Here is a 16,145-nt window from a genome sequence, read left to right on the forward strand (position 1 = left end):
TACTAAATTGGGCATCTAAACACACAAATTTATAATCATAATTAAGCTCAGAACTGAACTCTGGTTTGAAATGAGGGCCGTGGAGCCTTCACAAATTAGCTTGAGCATATAAAAGTCTTCAAAGACATCATTTTGTTCAGAAAAATAACGTTTATCTTTCAGTAAACGGGAACTCTTCTGGACCTCAATTGAAGTGTAAACGCCGGAACACTAGGTGGCGGTATGTAAAATAGGAAGACAACTTTTAAGGTTAAAGGGTACTTCCGGTCGGCGGTAAAGCGTGCTGTATGTAAGCGAAGCTCAAACGTTATTGTGACGAAACGTAATAAGACCATTTGTTTTAAACTTCCACAGCTATTTATTCAAAACTAAAATGGTGAGTAAAGTTTTTAAAATTTTGCTTTAAACTGATTGAATATTATACGCAGTTATTTTGAGAACAGATCGAAAGGATACTAAGTAGCCTGTTAGCTAGTTAGCATTAGCTTTACCAGCTTTTCATTCATTGCCATTGATTGAAAGGAAATGGAAATTACATTTTATCTGAGTAGGTATTTAATGAAACCGTAAGAATTTTTTTTATGTAGCTCATGTATGATTTTATGGCTTTTTGATTATTTTGTGGTATCGACACATCAAACTGGTATAAATTGCCACCCGACATTCAAAACCAGACTCAACCCACCTGTTTAAGATCGCGTCCTAATTTTAACCACTATTCATGCATTTATACCGCAGTTTATTTATTTACTTGGTCTTGAATTTATTTCCTTTTTCATTAGCTGTTGTAAAGTGCCTTTTAGAGTCTTGAAAGGTCGTAACAAATAAAATTTACAATATTATCATTATCAAATGTTTTAGTTTAGCTGACAAGGGACTACTATATAAACATCGATACGTGTATTTATTTTCGCAGAATTGTATGTTTGGACTGCAAAGGCTGTTTGCAGCTTCACTGCATGCTGTTAAAAACATACACATGAAAGACTACAAAGGTTGCACCAACAGCTGCCATACATTAGAAAAAAAGAGTGAATTAATATATGTTTTTTTTGTGTTTTGTCACCGTTTTTTCCACACACAGAGTCTACCTTTGAATCCAAAACCCTTCCTGAACGGTCTGACAGGAAAGCCAGTGATGGTGAAGCTGAAGTGGGGTATGGAGTATAAGGGATACCTGGTATCCGTGGATGGATACATGAACATGCAGGTGAGAGAAGTGTCTAGCTGTAAAATACTCCTTTTATTTACTCTTTATGATAGATGTCAGGGCCTGAAATTCACTGCAGGATTGTGAGAGTTGTGCATAATATAGTTGATTCCTGCAAACGCAGCTCTTATAATGCAGGAAATTTCTGCATACAATTACAGTTGTGTGTAATAATGTGCAGTAAAGTTTGCATTAGAGCCATAAAACTGAAAGGAAGATGAGTATTTTCTCTACTAATTAGCATGCTCCCTCCCTCTCAGCTCCAAGCCCCCTCTGCCTTCGCAGTGTCACTCCCACTAGCAAACCAAACATTGCCACCTGATGTCCCGCCGGCAATTCAAAGGCGCCTTGCAGTGTGAAGAGTAATCAAACAGGCTTCTTGAAGCTTTATAGCAGAAAACTATTGAGTCTGTCTGATGACAAAGATAAAATAAAAATGTTACCCGTGGTCTTTGCATTAGTAAGTCATGGCCATGGATTACTAATGCATGGAGGAGATCATTGATTTGTGGCCAGGTGTTAGTTAAGCACATGTTTAAGGGCAAATATCATTTAATTTGATTGTACTTTAATGTTGAGATTAATTATCTAGTTGTAACCGAGTTACTTAACAGTTTCCATACTAAACTAGAAGCGCTCAAAGTGCAGACCTCCGCCAAGACATAGTAATTTTTATTTCTCCTAAGACTGTGGGCATTATTTTTCAGTTAGAAGCTCTAGTGGCAAAATTATTCCCATCTCCCCATAGTGAAGTACTCTATAAAAAAAGCCATGGATCCAGGCGGTGGATCTGGATCGCGACCAAAATCTAATCGCTCTTTTTATTCCATTTATGAGATTTCCTGAAAATGTAATCAAAATCCATTCATACCTTTTTGAGCTATGTTGCTAACAAACAGAACAATGCTGTGAAATCGTGCGAACATAGATTCAGCATAGAAAGGAAGATTAAAAAACAATTAAGAAATCCACTGAATAACACCAACCTCACCTGGTCCGATGCCCATTTCAGAGCTTGACCCTCCCCAAAACAAGTTTTATTTCACTGGAATTCTTAGAAACAGGAAAGAGATTAAGGAGAGAAGACAGAGCATGGTGGGAAATGACTTATTACACTGATGGAGCTGAAAGAGTCAACATATTACAGCAATGAATATAGTTCATAGCAAGTCGGGAAAGACTATGTGAGCACATAGATGAGATGAGAGTCATCTGAGATGATAACCAAGAAAGGAGAAAGACGACAAATTAAATATGCATATTAATCTAAGTAATTAATCTAAGTACGAGCAGGACACACCGCAAGATCTGTAATTAAGATCACAAAGTGTATAACCCCCCACTCCCGATATGCATATAAGGGAGGAACCCCCCCCCCCACACACACACTTTGAAAAATGAATTTCAGGCCATGGCTGTAATCCAGCATAAAATTGTTCACACACAATAAAAAGAGTCAGTATTTCTCTTACAAACGTGTCGTGTTTAAGACTGAATCCGAAATCCTTCAAATATTTAAAAAAAAAATCTTTAAGACAAAAAAACAACAATAAGGAAATAAATTTTTAGGTTTTTTCCTAATTGAAAACTCACATTTTACTATGTACAAATACTTTTACTTTAGGTAGTTGTGTGTTTTGTACTTGAACTTCAAACAGATACGGTTGTGTAACTAATGTCTACAGTGAATTTTCTCATCTCCACTAAAATTCCTCATAGGAAATCTCTCATCCCAGATATTTTAAATCATGTTTGTTCTTGCCACAGTTTTCTTTTCAAAGCATTTTTTTATATCCAAAACTCGTTGACTTTGAAAGAAATTGCATTGTTTATTTGATATTTAATATTTTAACTAGTGACAGTAAAATTTAGATATTTGAAATTACACAAAATATAATATAATACAAATAAGGGCACATTTTCATCATATTAATATTTTAGCAGTAACTTTTTATTCAACATTCTTTGTGCAGCAATGGCCTGTTTTTTTTTTTTGTTTTGTTTTTTTTATTAATTAGGTTTAAAGTGAAACGGCGTGCATGCCCACAAGTGACTTGACATGGAAGTCACATATTTATGGAAGTAAAAATAGATGCTACAGGTCAGTTAAAACCAATAATGGACTGGTAAAGTAGACAAAGGATTTTTTTTATAGTGTTACATGTCAGAAGTGTTTGTAGACACATTAGATTAGATTATTACAATCATCTGGTTACTCCCACATATTCTTTGCCGTGCCCCGACACCTCCAGCACAGAAATGTGACGTTTGTCTAAATTTAGGGACAAAAAAGTCACTGATGACTTGCAATGTGAAATGACCACTCAGAATCAGGTCATTAAAAAGAAGAAGAAGAAGAAAAAAAAACATACGTGTGATTTAAGTCTGATTTGAGGAAAAGAAAAAAAAAGATTTGTGCTCTTCACTCATCATTTATTTGGGTCACATACCAAAAAAAAGTGCTTTTATACACGTTAGTGTTTATACAGCATTTCATTCTCTAAACTGCATCAATCTCTACAGAAAATTTCTTACCAAAGCTGAACATTAAAACTCTTTTCACAGAAATGCATTCATGTCACTACCTTTATGACAATTTAACCTTTTATTCTTCATGATTTCCGGCAGCTGGCAAACACAGAAGAGTATGTGGATGGAGCGTTGGCAGGACATCTCGGTGAAGTGCTTGTCAGGTGTGTAGGTGCTTCTTGATCTTGTCAGCACATGTGACAGAACAGACAAGTAAACATGCAGCTCAAATATTTTTCACTTTATACAGAGAAAACTGGTTTTGTGTCCTCAGGTTTAAGATTACTAACCAGCTTAACTAAAATGTTAATAATTAACATGGCATGTTTAAAAGACTTCCTGCAGTCATTTGTGGAAATCTTTTGTGTTTGCAGATGCAACAATGTTTTATACATCAGAGGAGTGGAGGAGGAGGAGGAAGATGGAGAAATGAGAGAGTGATGACTGCTTCGTGGAGCTGTTAATGTATGGATGTGTGTTTCACCGTGTGAAACATCTCAACGCTTTTTGGTTAAGGTTTCCAGACAATTTAAGTTACTTTTTTTTTTTGTTTTTTAACTTTACTGCGTGTAACTCCAGTTTTATGTTTTGACACAGACCAATAAAACTTATTATTTTCCAGTTTCCTACACAGGATTTCTGTCATTATTCACTGTGTGATGTCTGAACTGAGTGTGAAGTGTGAAGGACCGCCCTTCTCTGTGCACTTTAAACTCTAGTCTCTTGGACAAATATTTAACTTGTTCTTGTTTCCAAACTAGTTGAAACCCAGTCACTTCTAAAGAAATTGCAGCTTTCAAAGAGTCAAAATGTCCAGAAATTACAGGCTTCTGGTGAAAAATGCCAAACAAGTGGTTTTGATCTGCAACAATGGAGAGAAGTATCTAACCAAGAATGGGATGCAAAATCTGTGTGTGGTTGAAAATGGCAGCATTGTAATAGGGAGGTAAGTCTTTGAGATATTTCCATGTTAAACATGCATTTAGTGGATTTTGAACAACAATTTAATGCAAGCTGCTTTGTTAAATTAATTAGGAAACTGTCAACGCTTGCTTTAGTTTGCAGCCATGCTTTAAGATATTCAGGCAGCAGCTTATATCTTAGTCTGCAACATCTGTTTTTATACCACACAATGGCGCTCTCATCAGGATGTGGTGACTTAACTACAATAAAAAATAACATAAACCTGAACTGCTGGCATTTTTTTATTATCCCAGAGGGAAACTTTGCAAAGGAAATCACATTTGTCCTTTTGGTGATCAGGACTAAAATGTAAATGCCATTAATTCAAGTCATTTCTGCATCCAGTGACGGGCTGATTAAAGATGTGGGACCAGCAGAAACCATCAGATCTCAGTATTCAGAATCGTCCTTTGACAAAGTGATTGATGCGACAGGGATGTGTGTCCTGCCGGGTGAGTTTTAGTTCTGGTTTGTGTGTGCTTGCTCTGCAGAGACGGCAGTAATATTCCTGGTACACCTAAAAGTACTTTTTAATGAAAATTTTCTTTTTATACAACACTTAAAAAACCAACTCCTTTTACTTTGCATTGATGTATAAAACCTCTGAGGCTGGGTCAGAGGTTTTTAACTTTACTGGTTTGAGGATAATATTATAGTTGCATAACGGCATAAAACTATTTCATTCTATTTTTTTATAACCCAGTAGCTGTAATGTAAGATTAGATTGACTCGCCTTCAGTGCGAAACTTGCTAGTTTAATCCCCAGCTTCCCCTACTCTACAACCACCAGCAAAATATGTTATCATGCAGGATGATGTTTCTTAAAATTTTGTTTAAAAGAAAAATAATGAAAAATGACTAAACTATTTCATATAATTGTAGCGTTATGAAACATCTCAAATTAATTGATCAAGCTGAGGAAAATGTAGGATTTCTCAGAGAAAAAAACAAGTGGAATTATTAAAATAAATTAATAAAAACTTAGTTCTTGGGTTCAGTTTCTATGATTTATAATATACCTCAGGAGTTTGGTTAGAAATATTAATGATTTCTGGATTTTCTTTTTTATTCAACAGGAGCTTTCTGTGTTTGAAATGATTATGAAAATATTCTTTACAGGGCTGGTTGATGCTCACACTCATCCAGTTTGGGCTGGAGACAGAGTGCATGAATTTGCAATGAAGGTAAATTAAAACACACACTTAAAAGCTGACCTCGTCTCCATGGTTATTTTAATTGATGCAATGCCTTATTCTGCAGCTTGCAGGCGCCACCTACATGGAAGTGCACCGGGCTGGTGGAGGGATCCACTTCACGGTGGAGCACACTAGAGCAGCTGGTGCCTCAGATCTTGTGGCCTCTCTGAGCAGCAGGTTGATGCGGATGCAGCGAGCAGGCACCACCCTGGTGGAGTGCAAGAGTGGATACGGGCTGGAGTTGCAGACTGAGCTCAAGATGCTGGAGGTGATTGAAGAGGCCAGACTCTCTCTGCCCATCAACATCTCCTCAACCTATTGTGGAGCCCATGCAGTCCCCAAGTGAGTATCATTTACTTCTGCATTACATATAGAAAAATCTTCACACTGCTTTAAATACTTGGGTCCTTTTTCAGAGGGAAGACAGTTGCAGAAGCCACAGAGGACATCCTGCAGGTTCAGTTGCCAAAGCTGAACGAGCTGATGACTGCTGGGAGGCTCAGAGTGGACAACATTGACGTGTTTTGTGAGCAGGGAGTGTTTGATCTCAGTTCTACACGCCGCATCCTGCAGGCTGGCAAAGACATGGGCCTAAACATCAACTTCCACGGAGATGAACTTCATCCCATGAACTCTGCTCAGGTATTACATTACTCCGAAGCTCTATGAAACATTTTCTAACCACAAGAAAAGCGCTCAGCTGTGAAATACTGAGATTTTCTCTATAAAATTCTAATGTAAGATGACTGTCTTATGTGTGGGTCAGCTGGGGGCAGAGCTTGGAGCCTTGGCCATCAGTCATCTGGAGGAGGTCACAGATGATGGGATTGTTGCCATGGCAAAAGCAAAAACTGCTGCCGTTCTTCTGCCAACGACAGCTTACATTCTTCGGTACTGTAACGCACTAAGACATGAATTTGCAGTTTTTCTGGCTGTTAATATAAGTGTGTGTGATTAGGTTACCCCAGCCTCGAGCCAGAGACATGTTGGATGCTGGCGTAATCGTTGCCCTCGGCAGCGACTTCAACCCAAATGCTTACTGCTGCTCCATGGTGAGTAAAACAGGAGGGAAAACGGTGAAAACCTGGACATCCTCCACCTCCTGTCAGTTTCCGGTTCTCACAGTGTGTCCTTCCTCAGCCAATAGTCATGCACCTGGCCTGTGTCAACATGAGGATGTCCATGCCCGAAGCTTTGGCCGCGGCCACCATCAACGCAGCCTTCGCTCTCGGGCGCTCTCACACACATGGATCCCTGGAGATCAACAAACACGGAGATCTGTTGATCCTCAACACCATGCGGTAAAAAACAGACTAGTTTTTTAGAGCACGAGCAATAGACCCTTTAGTAAGTAGAGAATCATATACCATAACCTTGTAAAGTACCAGAAATATATATTTTTTAGGATGTTTCTTTGTATAGTTAAAGAAAGTACCAAGTATTCCCCTTTGTGTTCATTTCCAGAATGAAGGATTGAGGAAAGCGCCACATGCTGTTGCTTGAATTAAAAATATAGATTTATATAATATTTAGTATAGAAGCCAATGGTTGTTTTCTATTTATTGTCACAAGGCACTTTCAATTATTCAAGTAAATCAATGAGACATAAATTTAGTTTTTGTTATCAGACATGTAATACGTCACACATACCTGACAATTACACCACTTTCCATCCAGTGACATCTCTGATGAAGACAGAAGGGTTATAGTCGAAACACATCAGATCTGTGAGAAGATTACGTCTGATAAAAGAAACCGAAAACTAGAAAAGAACTAGGCACTGAACGTGTTTGGTTTAATTTATCTTTTCTTTCACGTCTTTGTCATTCATATACATCAAGTTTTGCTTTAAGCAGAGCTTCAGTGGACCGTGATGTGGTGACACATTTAGCTGTGGGATGGCGTCCCATTCCCCAACCAGGAATTAACTAGCGTGGTTGTGTTGGTCACTAGCACGTACAGCAAACCCAGACTAAACCAGCAAGAGTTCAGTTGGATTGAGGTGTGGACCATTTAATCCTTTCCACTCTCAAATTCTGGAGCTACTCTGTGATCCTGGCTCAGTGGGGGTAGCGTTTGCATCCCAGAAGATGGTGTTAGGCCCCAGATTGTGAAGACATGGGATCACCACTAGTTCAAGGGTCAGAATCAGGCTGTCCAGCGATGTATAATACAACACCAGCTGGTATTGTTAAATGGGAGAAATAATGAACTAAAGACTAATTTCCTTTTTAAAACTTTTCTGCTTCAGTAATAGTCTGATCTGATTTAACAGAGTTGAGCGAATTTGAGTTTTTCTATCGATCCGTCCATATTAGTCTTGTAAAATTGACTAACTTAATTTAATGTACTTTTTCTACCCCTTTTCTGTAGATCAGGGCTACTCAGTTCAGTCTCAGGAGATTTTCATTGTATCCCGGCTCCAAAACACCTTACTCAAATTAATGAGTCACTGTGCAGAACTTCATAGGCTGTTGGATCTATTTAGTCAGTGTTATGGCCCCTGGCCTTTCTGGACTGGCCTCCGGCCTGTCACTCTACACTTGGATATGCAAATGCATAATTTGTGACTTTGTGTATAGTTTGGTGTCAGTGGACACTTTAGATTGTTTGATGAGGTTTTGTTACCCTGTTCTGGCTGTTCAACAGACGGTTTGCTAAAACAGAGTGTTAAGTTTACAGATGGTAATTAGGGAGCTTCCTCATTAGGAGAGGCTCCCCTCTTTTGGTTTGTTAGGATCCTTTTTGTTAGCTATTCTGGTTTTCATTTACTCTGATTTCTTTCGATAGGATTTCTTTGGTTAAGTTTCCTTTATTTTATTTTTTTTTATTGTAAGCGAGATATATTTTGCTGCTGGTTAGAGTGCAGTTCCTCTTATAGGACACCCTTTGTTTGTTGTTGTATTTTACCTGAAAAGGACATTTTATGTTAAATTTGTTCAGTAACTTTGTAAATAAATTATCGTTTATTTTAATTTTATTACCGGCTTGTTGTGTTACGCCATCCCTTCCACCCCTAGACCAGAAGTAACAGTCAGGTGTGATGGAGTGGGGATACACTAAAAACCTGCAGGACTGCAGCCCTCGTCAGACTGAACCGAGTAGCCCTGCTCTAGATTTTACAGTGGTTTTTTGTCCTTGATTTTCTATGGTAGTATTGGAAAAAAAAAGTCGACTAAACATTTTTTTGGGCTATTTATTTTCTTGTACCTTTGTGAAATGTTTCTTATCATCTGTCTTTAGGTTTACATTTCCCTTTTTTTTATTTCTCAAGCTTTCTTTGTAAATGAATATCAAGCTGTACTGAATCTATTGTCTCCTGGTTTTGTATGTTTATGAGACATTCATGCGTAACATGACGTTCTCTGCGGTCACAGGTGGGAACACCTGATTTACCAGCTGGGAGGACATCAGGAGATCATCCGTTATGTGGTCATTAAAGGCAACATCGTCTATGATAATGATAGAACCATGGACTTGTAAGTGTGGAAAAACTCTCCGACCACTAAAGATTAGGAAAGGTATGTCCATAATTACAACTATTGGGATTTAAAGAGTTTATATAAATTCATTGGGGTTTAGCTCATAAACATATAATACTATATATTTATAAGCTGAGTTTTTAAAGGATTACAGGAATACTCTGCCTCTTTTCCTTTTGGAACTAAGGAGTGGTGGTCATCCAAGGGTCCTATGACCTAAGAGACACCGTACCCCCTGTAAAATGTATTGTTAGACCTCATGATCTCCTGCTGGTAAAAGACATTTAAGGTCAACATCTCGGCTCTTCAGTGATTAGAGACAGTTAAATTAATCACATGAAAACAAACCGTTCTTATGCGTATGAAGATGTGCCTTTATTGAACATGTTAGTACACAACCTTTATTTCCACAGGCAAGGCTTTAAAATACCAGATCATCTCATCTCAATGTATTCTCTCCGTTCTGGCTGTTAGAGACTCATCATCAAATCATTTTACATAAGATAAGCAATTATATATATATAAAAAAAAAGATAGAAAACTACTTTAATGCTATTCACAACAATAACTGAGTGCATAGATGAAAATGTTGAGTGGCACACACGATAACTGGCTTATTCTTACTACAAAAGAACAAAGATGACATATTCGATGTATCTAAGCTATATTCTGTGAATCCCCATCAGGCTTCATATTTTTTCCCTGCTCGGTGGATCTGTTGGTAGAGCGTCATGGAAAAAGCCATGCCAAGTAGCTGGAGAAATGAAATGATAGCCAGTTAATGAGCTGCAGGGTTAGAAATACTTAGTGCTTCAGAGTTTGGTTAAATCATGCGCATACCTGTATGACCAAGACACACATTGCAATGGTTCCCAGAAGGTGTTTGTTGTCATCCAGCCACTCCTCTACCTTCTCATAGCAACCCTGAAACACACAAAACCTTAATTAGAGGGAAAATTGATCAGCAGAAAGCACAGATTAAAGGTAAACAAGCTTAAATAGAAGCTTTGGTTTTATACAGATAAAATGATTGTTTTAAAAAATTTCAGTTTAAGTAAATTTGAACCTTTTCCTGGGTCATTAAAAGGACGAGTTTCCCAAAACCCACTATAAAACATACATATAACCCCCTCCTTTTCTCAAATCTTTCAACTTCAAATCAAAAATATCAAATATATAAACAATGAATTTATATTAACTCTTTAAATCTCAATTTGATTATGTAATGTCACTGTTTCTTTATGGGAGGGGAAAGTAAAATTGTCTTCCATAAAATGCATCTTAGGGGAAGCTGAGCTTTTTTAAATGTATTTCTTGCTAACATAACCTAAACATTAACTCCAAGCCATTTTTTGTTGTTATTAGACTGTCTGCTCTTTTGTTTTTTTAAAGTCAAAATGGCTCTATCATTTTAAGTACAGTCAACATCCAGACATTTTTTTCAAGACAGCCCCAGATGTCAGGTTATGATGCCAAAATGATATCAAATGTATGTATTGATAGATATAGCACAACAAAGGCCAAACAAACGAAACAGATAAATCACATCTGTAATGTCTCAGTTAAGTTTGTCTTGTCTCCTACAGGCTTTGTTGATATAAAGAAAATCAGGATTTTGTGACTCACCCGTGTCCAGAAGGTGTTTGAGGTGTTGCGTCCACAGCCTGGGTGAACCTTCTGGCAGCAGCTGTCTGGAACCACGTTCTCGTGCAGGGCAACATACCAGTCATTATGGTTCATCACGCCACAACAGCTCCACTGAGGATGAAGAGTTAATTTGATCACCATGATAAAAATGGACTTTGAGTTTAGGAAATTAGGATCCAGAGCTATAAATAAAGTATTAAATATACCACACTGTGTGATATACCTCTCCCTGTATGGTGTTCCATGCGTCCCTCAGACCAGCGTTGTTATCAGTGTTGTACAGCACCAGCCCTTCTTTCAGGTCCCGTCTGGCATTTTCACCCACCTAGAGAAAGACAGGTGGATCATGATGATGATGTGAAGCCACACTCACCTGAAGTAGGAAATCATCAGTAAGAAATATGAACAGTCATACCTTGTCAGTGTAGACGAAGAAGAGGATGAGGAGGATTAGCTCAGCCAACAGGATGATCAACAGAACAATGAAGAACTGATAAAAAAAAAAAAAAGACAATAAATGCTTAAAAATTTAACAATTTTTTGACAGCATTCATAATTCCCATTGTACCTGAACACAACATTGCTTAAGTTAAATAAAGCCAACTTGGAAATGTATAATTTAATGTTCTCACACTCAGCAGCAGGCACTTGTTCTCCTTGATGGCACCCAGGCAACCCAGGAATCCTGTCACCATGACAACAGTACCGAGGGTGATGATGAGATTGGCGGCAGAGAGTGAGGGGAAGGAGGGCGACAAGGTGGCAAAGCTGCCCTGAGAAACTGACAGCCACACGCCTACACCCAACAATCCACAGCCGCCCAGCTGAAACACACACACAGAGGAAACTCTGAAACTTCCTGCTGATTTCACGATAAAAAAAAAAAAAAATTGGTGTGCCGATCTTACTGCTGATTTCTGTTAACAGAGAACATTTACTGAGAGTGTGTGGAGCAATTACCCAAAAGAGCAGGTTGAAGAGAAACAGCATGTATTTCACACAGCAGATGCAGCCACGAGCCATGATTGGAGAGAATATCTAAAAAGTTTAATCAAAACACAGCAATGAAGTCTCCAACAGAGTATCACATTAACTCTTAACAGTGGTAGATGAGGTAGACTTACCACTACAACATGCAGATAAACAGACGTCCTGCTGGTGTATCTGTAAAAAACAAGGATGCCACAATGAATGTATAAGTCATGTTTACAAACAACTAATGAAGTTCAATATGCAGGACTAGTAAGTTAGATTGCACTGACAATGATAAATTAAGACCAATTTAATTCAATGTACAGTATGTCCACTGTATGTATATGTATACACATATATCCATGTATAAGTATATATCTCCATGACGTGCATGTCCACATATGTCCATAGCATGCATGTCCATAGCATGTCATTGAATGTGTGTAATGTTTGAACTATGTCCATGTTATAGCTTCTGAAACAATCTAGAATAAGTTTTTCACATCAGAGGTTGAAGGAAAAAAAAAAAAAGATGGAGAATTTGAGAGAATCCGAAAGGTTTGCATTGGAGACAAAACCAAAAGGGATTTATTACTGTTTCCAGCTTGTTTCACACAAATTTTTACGGACTAGTAGTTAACCCCAGAATAATCTTCACATCCAGCTCCAGGGAGGGTCAGAAAATTTCAAAGAGGTTTCTTGAAAATCTTTTAAAGTTCTGGTTTTAATCCTGTGACAACTAAAGGGATCCAAAGAAAATTTGAAAGAGCTGAAATCTGACTAAATTCAACTGTATTTAGGTAATTTTAGGGTCTGGGTTTAGTCCCCAAAAGTTTCCATGAAGTCTGAAGTCCAGCTTTTAAAGTAAAGCTTAAAAGATGACAAATCTTTTCTTTCTTTGTAATTGAGTGGTCATTTGACATCATGGTTCCCATTCACAGAACAATCTTTGCCAGTTCAAGACTGTCAGGATCATAGAGTGAAATGTTTCTTTTTGAGGCCAAAAGAAAGAAAACTTTAAGAAGGTTCATTAATGTGTCTGAGAGAAAAGTGACAGTTGAAGACCTGGCATGTCTATGGATGTGGGATCAAGCGTTCTCATGAAAACACTTTTGAACTTTGGACACCAAATGAAAGACTAAGAAATGCTCTGAAGTGTGTTGTAGTCTGAGAGGATGGCTTAGGGCAGGCATGTCAAACTGGTCCAGCAAAGGGCCGTGTGGCTGCAGGTTTTTGTTCCAGCCAGCCAAGAGCACACAGTTTGACCAATCAGCTGTCTGAAGACTGAGATCAGTTGATTGAATCAGTCAAATCTGGTGTGCTGCTGCTTGGTTGGAACAAAAACCTGCAGCCACACGGCCCTTTGCTGGACCAGTTTGACATATGTGGCTTAGGGTGATAGCGAACCTGCTGAAAACCAACAAGCTGCAGGTTCCACTCCTGGTAAGGGTGGTGGTGGTGAAAAGTTTGACTTCAGAGTACTTTGAATTTAATGTTTGTCAATTAAAGAGTGAAAAGCTTTAACATGAAAACCTGGTCTGTCTGGAAGAATAGCTCCAGCTGTTAGGAGTAAGCGCTGTAGTGTAGACGACCTGATATCAAACCTTATGATTCAACAGGTGAGTTTTTGAAGTCCAAGGGCCAAAATGAAAAGACAAAAGCACCAAGAGAACATGGACCAATGTGAAGAGTCCTCGGTGGCGTGGTGAGGTTGCCAAAGAACAGTAAGTCGCCAGTGGTGCAGCGTCTAGTTCGAATCCTGCCCGTTACCAGTACTTGGATCATAAAACCATCCCACTGTGGTGGGTTGGGAAGGGGGCTGAGTCCCCTCCCTGTATTCTGGGAGGGTAAAAGTAGGGGGTTATGAATCAGGAAACTAAAACTTGCTGGAATTTTACTGGGTTCATTATACAACTACTACTGGGAATGAGAAAGTACCACAAATAGCTCTAATTACTTTAATTTAATAACATATCCTTGACTTTGAATCTAGTGGTTTAGTGGCACTAATCACCTTAGACAATGTTAAGAAGCACTTAAGTTGAAGTCTCTGTTTGGGACTAGAGAGACTTCCTCAGTTACTGAAGATGTTATCAAAGCTCTGAATTCAGGATTCAGAAACTCAGATGACTAGATCTGAGTGACTAGATATTTTCAGCAGAAAAATCCCAGTCAATTCCTTTAGAAAGGCAGATGGTTGTTTTTGCCAGTGAAAAACTTTAACAAAGCTGACCGATGTGAAAGCACCACATCTGGAAGAGATGTGGTGCAGGTAAGGGGTTTATTGGGGCCATGAAAGTGTGTCTCCTGACCTGACTCAAGTCAGAACTAACATGCTTTTAATTAGGTCTTAATTTAAAAACAACCAAAACCAAAAAAGACAATTATATGTGCTACACTGGTATATTAAGAGAGGAAATATTAATGACACATGTGGCAGAGCACAGCTAAAAAAATTAATGAGATATTGCAAGGTGCAGACATATTGATGTATACATTGGAAGGAATAAAGAGAACTGTCATCAATGCCAATCTGAATTGACTGGAAAAAGACAACCATTCTTTCTTTTCCTTTTCTGAAGAAGTTACAGAGCTCACCTCCTGGTGATATCTAATAGACATAAATAATCTATAGGTGCAGCTTTTTAAGAGCAGATCTGAGTCTGGTTTGACACAAAAGAGGTTCTTTCATTTTTCATTGAGAGTTGCTTCCATGGCTCACTGTGTTTGCTACGTAACAGGAAGAAGACGTGATGGGTAGAAGTTGGTGAATGCTACGACTCAAAACCGAGTGAAGCTTTTTGGGGATATTTCAAATAATTCAATTAATCTGCAACACAATAACCCTAAATCCTTTAATATTACATTTCCATTCGTCCTACTTCATATCAATATAGGCGGGTAATGTCATTGTGGGCCTTTTATGTTAAAACTGTGTGCAGGTTGTACTGCTGGGAGTAAAATATTAGCTCCTTTTTTCTTTTTTGTTCTGAGTTATTTTTCAGTTTAAACTGACCTGGCTCTAAAAATAAGTTGGAGGATGATATTTTCACCTATGCATATTTACAAACTTCAACTGTTATATTCTATATATTCTACAGTATATTCACATCAAGGCAATTTGGACTTGAGTTGACCTGCAAGTAACAAAATGAACTAGTAAGCAGAAAGTTAAGTTACAACAGAATTTACAGAGTTGACTAACTGGAGTATTGCAGACATCTAAGCAATAAAATCCATTTAGTCTCTGTTTGCTGTATTATAAAGAGTTTTAATCTCCTCAAATATGTCCAATTGTTCAAACAAGCAGCTCAATAATGGTACAAAGGTACGTGGTAACTTTTTTTGTATGTCCATGGTGTTCTTAGTGGATTTACATGACGGTTTGTCTGCATGTGTAACTCTAATTGTTACCATGATACAAAGATTCAGGCCGTATGTAAAACTTCTACTGTATTAAATACGAAGTGGACAGTAAACTAGAACTAATTTCTTATATTTATTTTACCTCCCTTTTTTAATGAATATGGTATAGTTAATTTCGTCAATGTGAAAAGTGCTAGTTTAAAATCTTTTAAATATATCGAGATCCTGGTCACAACGTGACGTCACTGCTCTTAAATTTCACTTTATGTCTGTCGTTTATAAAAATTTGCGCTGAAAAAGCAACGAAAACTCCAACCACGCCATTTTTACGACTTTCCAGGTGACAAAACAAACGAGTTTTTGCCTACAGACCCAGAAATCGCTTTTCAGCTCCTCGGGTCGTGATTGTTTCCCTGTCCATGCTGTTGGAAAAGTGACGAAGTGGGGGGAGGAAAAATGGAAGTTTCCTACCGTTAGTTACGAACTCCAGCTCATCTTCCCGACGCTGGTTGACGTTTCAGCTTTACATGCTCTTATACCCCGCAGCATCCAACGGTTTTATAACGTTACTCCAATAAAAATTGTAAACTGCGACGCTCGCTTTGAAGTTTCGTCGACGCCTGGAAGTGAAGAGGAGGATGTTTTCTCTGGAAAGGGCGGAGCACAGGGAGGAAGGAGCGGGACTGTCTGTGGGGGAGAGGAGAACGATCCACGCCTCCAAGCATTAAAGTAGTTCTTAGTGACTACTCCCACTAGCGGCCAACTGTGGTACTGCCGCAA

The 16,145-nt window shown here is 38.3% G+C and overlaps 3 protein-coding genes across 5 annotated transcripts; 2 read left to right on the forward strand and 1 right to left on the reverse strand.

Moving 5' to 3' along the window:
* Positions 1–219: 219 nt before the first annotated feature.
* On the forward strand, positions 220–4,368 carry snrpf (small nuclear ribonucleoprotein polypeptide F). The gene is made up of 4 exons (XM_041977770.1): positions 220–376; positions 1,085–1,210; positions 3,839–3,903; positions 4,114–4,368. Exons 1-4 carry the CDS (start codon positions 374–376, stop codon positions 4,178–4,180), a joined length of 261 nt encoding a protein of 86 aa, XP_041833704.1. The 5' UTR covers positions 220–373; the 3' UTR covers positions 4,181–4,368.
* A 109-nt stretch (positions 4,369–4,477) lies between these two features.
* On the forward strand, positions 4,478–11,232 carry amdhd1 (amidohydrolase domain containing 1). 2 transcript variants are annotated; one of them, XM_041977766.1, is made up of 10 exons: positions 4,478–4,685; positions 5,048–5,154; positions 5,822–5,886; positions 5,963–6,240; positions 6,315–6,540; positions 6,665–6,789; positions 6,857–6,950; positions 7,039–7,199; positions 9,276–9,419; positions 10,948–11,232. In XM_041977766.1, exons 1-9 carry the CDS (start codon positions 4,549–4,551, stop codon positions 9,379–9,381), a joined length of 1,299 nt encoding a protein of 432 aa, XP_041833700.1. In that variant the 5' UTR covers positions 4,478–4,548; the 3' UTR covers positions 9,382–9,419; positions 10,948–11,232. The 2 variants fall into 2 exon arrangements, with proteins under 2 accessions (XP_041833700.1, XP_041833699.1); XM_041977765.1 differs by having other exon boundaries at positions 10,967–11,232.
* On the reverse strand, positions 9,734–16,068 carry LOC121634831 (tetraspanin-9). Of its 2 annotated transcripts, none has more exons than XM_041977768.1 (9): positions 15,837–16,068; positions 12,152–12,191; positions 11,988–12,065; positions 11,660–11,851; positions 11,443–11,517; positions 11,251–11,352; positions 11,007–11,138; positions 10,221–10,304; positions 9,734–10,134 (listed from the first exon to the last, which is right to left on the reverse strand). In XM_041977768.1, the coding sequence occupies exons 3-9, from the start codon at positions 12,048–12,050 to the stop codon at positions 10,063–10,065; spliced, it is 720 nt and encodes a 239-aa protein (XP_041833702.1). In that variant the 5' UTR covers positions 12,051–12,065; positions 12,152–12,191; positions 15,837–16,068; the 3' UTR covers positions 9,734–10,062. The 2 variants fall into 2 exon arrangements, with proteins under 2 accessions (XP_041833702.1, XP_041833703.1); XM_041977769.1 differs by lacking the exon at positions 15,837–16,068 and adding an exon at positions 13,604–13,674.
* Between the last annotated feature and the right edge of the window lie 77 nt (positions 16,069–16,145).

This window comes from Melanotaenia boesemani, chromosome 23 (assembly GCF_017639745.1).
Source record: "Melanotaenia boesemani isolate fMelBoe1 chromosome 23, fMelBoe1.pri, whole genome shotgun sequence".
Classification (NCBI taxonomy): Eukaryota; Metazoa; Chordata; class Actinopteri; order Atheriniformes; family Melanotaeniidae; genus Melanotaenia; species Melanotaenia boesemani.

Bases quoted from the DNA above. Each gene is read 5' to 3' on its own strand.
- snrpf (XM_041977770.1), top strand. The intron at 1,211-3,838 runs GTGAGAGAAGTG...GATTTCCGGCAG, and splicing joins ATGGATACATGAACATGCAG to CTGGCAAACACAGAAGAGTA. The intron at 3,904-4,113 runs GTGTGTAGGTGC...TTGTGTTTGCAG, and splicing joins CTCGGTGAAGTGCTTGTCAG to ATGCAACAATGTTTTATACA.
- amdhd1 (XM_041977766.1), top strand. From the start codon at position 4,549: ATGTCCAGAAATTACAGGCTTCTGGTGAAAAATGCCAAACAAGTGGTT. The intron at 6,241-6,314 runs GTGAGTATCATT...GTCCTTTTTCAG, and splicing joins GGAGCCCATGCAGTCCCCAA to AGGGAAGACAGTTGCAGAAG. The intron at 6,790-6,856 runs GTACTGTAACGC...GTGTGTGATTAG, and splicing joins ACGACAGCTTACATTCTTCG to GTTACCCCAGCCTCGAGCCA.
- LOC121634831 (XM_041977768.1), bottom strand. From the start codon at position 12,050: ATGGCTCGTGGCTGCATCTGCTGTGTGAAATACATGCTGTTTCTCTTC. The intron at 11,852-11,987 runs GTAATTGCTCCA...TGTGTGTTTCAG, and splicing joins TCTTCAACCTGCTCTTTTGG to CTGGGCGGCTGTGGATTGTT. The intron at 11,518-11,659 runs GTGAGAACATTA...TTTTTTTATCAG, and splicing joins ACAAGTGCCTGCTGCTGAGT to TTCTTCATTGTTCTGTTGAT.